Source organism: Myotis davidii, unplaced genomic scaffold, assembly GCF_000327345.1.
Source record: "Myotis davidii unplaced genomic scaffold, ASM32734v1 scaffold88, whole genome shotgun sequence".
Lineage (NCBI taxonomy): Eukaryota > Metazoa > Chordata > Mammalia > Chiroptera > Vespertilionidae > Myotis > Myotis davidii.
The window spans coordinates 2422626-2429574 of record NW_006300377.1 but is presented as its reverse complement, the minus strand read 5'-3'; the positions used below and the strand labels follow the sequence as shown (position 1 = coordinate 2429574).

The 6949-nt window shown below is 50.7% G+C and overlaps 1 protein-coding gene across 1 annotated transcript in view; it reads right to left on the bottom strand.

Annotated features, from left to right (window-relative positions):
* MRPS15 (mitochondrial ribosomal protein S15) overlaps nt 1-5628 on the bottom strand; it is a 6447-nt gene extending 819 nt beyond the window's left edge. The window contains exons 1-6 of the mRNA XM_006777285.2: nt 5394-5628; nt 4891-4932; nt 3763-3838; nt 2654-2702; nt 2088-2172; nt 941-999 (exon numbers count right to left, since the gene is read on the bottom strand). Of these exons, the coding sequence (XP_006777348.1) occupies nt 941-999; nt 2088-2172; nt 2654-2702; nt 3763-3838; nt 4891-4932; nt 5394-5517 (435 nt within the window). The 5' untranslated portion in view covers nt 5518-5628. The remainder of the gene's footprint in view (nt 1-940; nt 1000-2087; nt 2173-2653; nt 2703-3762; nt 3839-4890; nt 4933-5393) is intronic.
* Between the last annotated feature and the right edge of the window lie 1321 nt (nt 5629-6949).

Sequence of the window (6949 nt, the reverse complement as noted above, 5' to 3'; positions counted from 1 at the left end):
ACACTACTCACTCAGCCTCTCCAGAGCTCAGCAAACTTCCAGATGGAGCAGAGAGGAGGGAAGAACTTTCACTCTTCTTGGAGACTCCTACCCACAGCGAGGTACTGCTCCATGAGAAAATTCTGCAGTGTGGTGTTCCACATTCTAGAACAAAACTCTGACCTCCGAGGAACAGGCTCAACCAGCTTCCGGAGAACACTGAGATGCCAGGCTGGAGCTGGACCGGTCTGTATTCACAAACTGTGTGCTTATTAAAAATACTAGCAACTGCCTAATTACAGCAGCTCTGTGCCCGACACTGTGCTGAGATATGGCATAATAGTTAAGAATATGGGCCCTGGAGTCAGACCCCTTAGTGTGAAGTCCTAGCACTCACTTCCTAGTGCTGTGCCTTGAGAATAAGTTAACCTCTCCATGCCTAGATTATTCCTCTGTAAAGTGGAATAGGAAGATGGATTAAATGAGCTAATGCATGTAAAATATTTAGGAAGAAGCCTAAATACTGTATTTGCATCATGTTGGCTGCTTTTATTTTATATAGTCCTTGCAATCCTGTCAGTAGATATTATGATTCCCATTTTACAGACAGAACTGAGGTTCAGCCATGTAAAGTAACTTTCCCAGAATCACCTAACTAGTTAAGTGGAAGTGGCAGAGCTTGGATTTGAACCCAGAACGATTTGACCCTATTTATGCATTCAACAAATATTTACTAGGTGCCAGACACTGTGACCATTGGTGACATTCAGCACAGCCCTGAAAGGCTTAGTTTTCTCTACTGGAGGCAGAAAGGAAATGTTTACCTCACTGAGGAGTGGGCACTCTGATGCTGTAGTCTCCTGGCATCTCACGCTGACTCTTAGGACCCTGAGCCCTTTACCTCTTAGACTCCTCTGGCCCAGTCGCTGGTGTTTAGCTGTGAGCGATGCTCAAGGCTTACCTTTCGATGTTTCTGCATGTGTTCTTCATAATTGCGGATCTTGACAGTCAAGGCAACAACTGAAACCACAAACCACAGAGGATGAGAGCTGGGCACAGAGGAAGGAACGGCCCGGGCCTGGGGCCTGGGTTATGTATTAAGACCTCAAGGAATAACAATCACCAAGGCTTTTGTACAGCTCTCTGTAATTCCAAGATCTCAAAAGATTTTGGATTATCTTTGCTTTAGCAAGCAAGGCCTAAGGGAAGCTCCTTAATCTTATATCCCCAAACCATAGCGAATAGCATTTTTACAGTAAAACTTTAGAGCATTCCTATTAAATTCAGGAATTAGTTTAGGATGCATGCTATCATGGCTAATGATTTGACATTGCACTGGAGGTTCATCAATGCAATAAGATGAAATTGCCGAACTGCCAAGGGTCTGCTCCTTGCCTCTCCCCTTCCAGCTACCACCCTTATCTCCGTTTTTAACAAATGAGTTTTCAGAATTATCAACTCCCACTCATCTCCTAAAGCCCCAGAATATCCTGCCTCAGGTATCCTCTTGTTTGATTCCTGAGCAGTGAGCCTCCTGCTCAACTCCAACAAAGAGAATGTTTTAACCAAAAAAAAATGGAGAATCTGATTCTACCATCTTCTGCACCAAAAATGTTTTCAAGCCCAAATTTCTGGCTACAAAACTTAAACTTATAATTAATTTTATTCAGCATACCTTTCTCTCAAAGGGGAGCAGACTCCCCAAGACTGGAACTACTGTTTTGGAAGGAAGTTTCCAGAACACCAGGAAAGAAAGAAAGAAAAGAAAGAAAAGAAAGAAAAGAAAGAAAAGAAAGAAAAGAAAGAAAAGAAAGAAAAGAAAGAAAAGAAAGAAAGAAAGAAAGAAAGAAAGAAAGAAAGAAAGAAAGAACTTGGATTCCTGAGGAATCCTGCCTGAGCTCACATAGAGCTATGAAGCAGGATCTGGGCAGTGACTCCAACATCACACAGCTCAGTATACACAGTCCAGTTTCATTATCCATGGTTCTTTCTGTCTCTCCTTTAATAAGCCACATCTAATCCCTATGTATTTGCAGATGAGGGCCCTGGATCGAGTACCAGCTAGCAGCCTCCCTTAACCCACACTCCCCAAGGGCCCCCTAACCAACTTCGAGCTTCCAGGGATCTGGTGTCCTCAGGGTTTGCCACAACCTTGTTCATCAATTGTTCTTTCTTGATTTTTAGCTTCTCCTTCTGTTGAAGACAGAGAGAGTCTATGAAGTCTGCTACCCCATCATAAGAACTGGTCCTCACACCCCCAAGGCCATGGGCTTCAATCACAGCAACGAGGCCATGAAGCTCAGGGCCCGACTTCACTCTGCTACCAGGGCCTGGCCTCGGCCAACCACGTGGCTATTCACCTCTAGGTGAGCCCAAGGCCAAGGCTACTGACAGGAGAAATGGCTGGTTGGATGAATGTCCCTAAAGCTTCTCATTCATTCAGACATCAGATCTTTATTGAGCACCTACTGTTTGTCAGGTGCTAGGGGTATTGTGGGGAACAAGACTGTCCCTGCCCTTAAGGCGCTCAGTCTCGAGGTATTAACAAGCAGACAGAGTGCACCGGTATACATGCTGCTACCTGAAAAGCATGGGATAGGAGGTGTTACCAGGACAGGAGGGAGTCCCAGAGGAGAGGACTGAGGGAGGCCAAGGTTTGGCACAGGCCACTCACCTGATTCCCCATTTCCAAAGACAAGAGTCTTTTCACGACATCATCAACCCTGTGGAAAAGTCATAGCAACGAGAGAGAGATGTTAGGGTAGAGGAGAAAAGGGAAGCAATGCTGTTTTCATTTTAGTTGGCAAAGCAAGGATGATTAAAAACTTCTTTTACAACAAATGAGTCTCTCTGGAAGTCGGGAGCCATCTCCCACAGATTAGAAGTCAACCCGCATCTGACCTGCTGGGCTGAGAACATGGAACGACGCAATAACTACAGAAAATTGAGGCTGTCAGCTCGAGTGTTCCAGGATCGCCATAGGGAGGGTACAGGAGGATTTCCGTTTTAGCTAGAATGTGGTTCAATCTGTTTTGAGACACTTCAATTCTATAATCATTGTTTCTCTCTCAGGTCACACTGCACAGTGGGAGGGACAAGAGGGACTTGCCAGCTGCCACCGTACAACAGGCCGAGCAGGAAGATCCTGGCCTTGGTGGTGTTTGGCCGGGGATTCAAACCCTAGCTCTGTCCCATTGGAGCTGTATGACATTGGGCAGCTTGATAATCTATAACATGAGGATAGTATGTCTTACCTTACAGACATTTTTGAGAGGATCAAGACATGAGAGATTTCTAAAAAAACCTGAGGCATGTTACCTCCTTGGTATCTACTAGTATACAGTGGTCGGCAAACTGTGGCTCGCAAGCCACATGCGGCTCTTTGGCCCCTTGAGTGTGGCTCTTCCACAAAATACCACGTGCAGGCGCGCATGTACAGTGCAATTGAAACTTTGTGGCCCATGCGCAGAAGTCGGTATTTTGTGGAAGAGCCACACTCAAGGGTCCAAAGAGCCGCATGTGGCTCGTGAGTGCAGTTTGCCGACCACTGGTATAGGGTCTTCACCCAGAGCACAAAAAAAGTCATCAGTGAAGCCCCAAAAGCTCCACCTGTCCCGGCTGCCCACTACCCTCACCATGCTTGGGCTGCTACAGTTCCCGGCCCCATTCTATAATCAAGCTCAGACAGATCAGGCTGGGCCTCGAAGCCACTGTCTCCCCCCTCTCCTCGCTAATCCTCCCAGGGCCCCCTGCTTCACCAAAGAGATTTTTTTTCTTGCTTACTTCTCAATTCCAGGGACGTCCTGGTAATCTTTGAGGAGCGTGGAAGGGGGCGGGTCATCTTCTTGGCTGGGACGGACTGTCAAGTGGAAGGATGGAAAACACCCAGAGTTAACTCTCATTGCCCATCCTCCCAGACTTCACTCTTCTCACCAGCTCTATCGGAGACACCCGGGGTCTCCAGCAAGGTGTGGACATCTGTGGGCTCGGTTTCTCCTCTGCAAACTCCCTGGGCACCTGTCCCGATATTTCACACTGGGAGTAGATGGCCTTTCCCAAGACCCTGTATTGTCACCTCTCACACCTGTCTGGCTCTACAGTTATCACATCCCCAACAGGATGTGGACTGAATGTAACTTCCTTTGAATCTCCCCTCCCATTACCCCCAGTCTGATCCATAGCCCAGCACGGAACAGGCACTCAACAAAACAACTGCCCGCTGACTGCGTGAATGAAGTAAGGGGGTTGAGGAGGGAACCCTAGCTTTGGGACACTTGTAAGCACCAAATGCAGGAAACCCTGAGCCCTGGCGTGTGCATCCCTGTCTTCGCTTGGAGGTGAGGGAGAGAAAGAGGTATGGGGGAGAGCAACCTGTCCCCTCCGGTCAGAACCTACTCTAACGCTATGCAAAGAATAGCAATAAATACAAATACTACCGTTTATTGCACACAGTACTAAGGATGCTTTTCATGTGTCATCGAGTCCCAACAACGATCCGCTCAAATAGATACTCCCACACTCATTTTGGAATGAGACTGAGCGAGGAAGTGATTGCCCAGTATCACTAACTCTTCACCGATGTGCAGACTGCCTCGGAGGGGAAACCTCCCTGCACCTCAAAAGGGCAAGGGCTGGCTGTCTCCTAGGTAGGCCTGGGGAGGCCCCCCTGCCTGGCTCCCTCCCACTCTCACCCGGGGGGAAGGTTCCTGCTCCCGCGCCCCGGCTCCCCCCGCCCAGCACGCGGGCTTCAGGCCGAAGCTTCGCACAAGGTGGACGCGGTTGTTGTAGGACCTCGGGCCCACCCCACCTCGTGGCTACCGAGCCGCCTCCGGCCTCTCCGCCACCCCAAGCCTTCGGGGCACACTCTCTTCCGCCCCAAGTTCCGCCCGCGTCCCGTCCGAGAACTCCTACCTGGTCTCTGGATGGCATAGCCGCGGGCAGCCGGGAGGAGACCTGTGCAGAAAAGAGAGGCTGAGGCCATAGCCTTAACCCCTTCCCCAACAATTTTTTTGTTAAAAACGTTTCTTTTTCAGACTAATTTTTTTATTTTGGTTCTATATAGTATTTTTGATGCTGGTTATGAAAACAGTTTGTAACTCGTCTTCCTATAAACCATATTTTCTTACCATGTTTTCTAAGTATACTCGTCGACGACTGAAAAAGAACATTTTGTGAAAACGCGTATACACGTTTCTGCCGGGGAATTAATAGTCCAGCCTCGATTCCTTCCTACGGCCCTTCCTCCAAGGTGCCTGCACCCTGTGCCGTCCCATGGCTCCTGCACCCCGCTGCCTGTGCCTCCCCCCTCTCGTCTCACTCCTTCCCCACCCGCCACCCTTCCTCTCTCCCCTACCCGCCTCCACCTCCGCCGAACCCTTCCCCTACTCCTGCAGTCCCGTTTCTCAGCTCCTCACCGCGGGGAGGGGAGGGGAGGACCCGGGGGTCGGAAGGAAGCCGGGTGCACCCTCCCCACGGCAGCCCGAGGACCGGGGCCTGGGTCCGGACGGCACTCAGCACCCTCCGCGCCGCCCTCAGCATGGTGGCTTCTGACCCCAGCGGGCGGCGGCGCCGTGGCCTTCGCGGTGCGGAGCGGGTTACATGGGCGCCGCCATGCTGGCTCAGGCTCGACCAATCGAGTGCAGCCGCGAGACCGGAGCAGAGGAGGACCGAGCGGCTGATCGCAGGGGCGGGGCTCGGCGATGACGCGGGCCGGCGCGAGCGGGTAGGTCCGGTTAGTGGTCGCTCCAGGTGGGGGACTTGGTGGTTGCCCGACCGTGTTAGTAGGGTGCGGTGCCATCTACACTCTAAGATGCCCCTTTTTCTCGGGCGCGCACCCCGCCCTGAATCCCACTCTGCGTTTCTCATCTCGGCCCCGATTATTTTGGGGGCTTCCGTGGGGTCTGTTGTAGCCTTTTCTCCCGAACCTAATATTCACTCCTTCCAACCCCCCCCCCCTCCCCCGGCCAGGTCCAGGATGAGGCCTGGGTTTCAGCCTCCTCTCTGGCAGCTTCATAGCCTGGTGGTTAAGGTCGCTGACTTTGGAATCAGACAGCTCTGGGCTGGAATCCTACCTCACTCAGCCTTTTACTCCCCGTGTGATTCTGTGGACAAGCCACCCAGCCTTTCTGGGCCACGGTGTACTCATCCATCAGAGGAGGATGGCAGTAACAGTGTCTATCCTTTAGGTTGCTAGAGGATTAATTGAGGCAGTTGTGTGCGAAGCACCTGGTATTTAGTGAACATTGAATAAGTAGTAGCTGTGATAATATTTGTGAAACGTAAGGACAAATCCAAATTAAAAGTAGGGAAAATAAAACTTAATTCTCCCCGTGGCAAAAAAGAGAAAAGAATACTTGTTAATTGTGAATTCTTTCTGCCCTTTTGAAATGTGTGTACATTTTTTAAAAAGCTAAGTAAGCCTCTTGCCAGTTTTACAAACCATGAATGCCTTTCTCTAGGACCTCGGAGCCATCTCTTTAAAATGCAGTCATTAAGGAAGATCTCTCCCTCCCAGTTTCTGTGGGAGGCAGGCTAGGAGCCTAACTTCAGCTAGTGCCTAGCTCCAAGTTGCAAACCTATGTCCTCTCATAAAGATACTAGAGGCCCAGTGCACAAGATTCGTACACTGGGTGGGGGGGTTGGTCCCTCAGCCTGGCCTGTGCCCTTTTGCAGTCAGGGACCCCTCAGGGGATGTCCACCTGTCAGCTTAGGCCCGATGCCCAGCACTCAGACATTCCTCTTGCAATCCAGTGCTCTCGCAGTTTGGGGCCCCTTGCTCCTTAACGCCTGCCTGCAGCAGAGGCAGGAGAGGCTCCTGCCACCGCCTCTGTGCTCACCAACGGTGAGCCCGGCTTCTCGCTGAGCGGCACGCCCCCTGTGGGAGCACACTGACCACCAGAGGGCAGCTCCTGCATTGAGCGTCTGCCACTTGGTGGTCAGTATGCGTCATAGCGACTGGTCGTTCCACCAT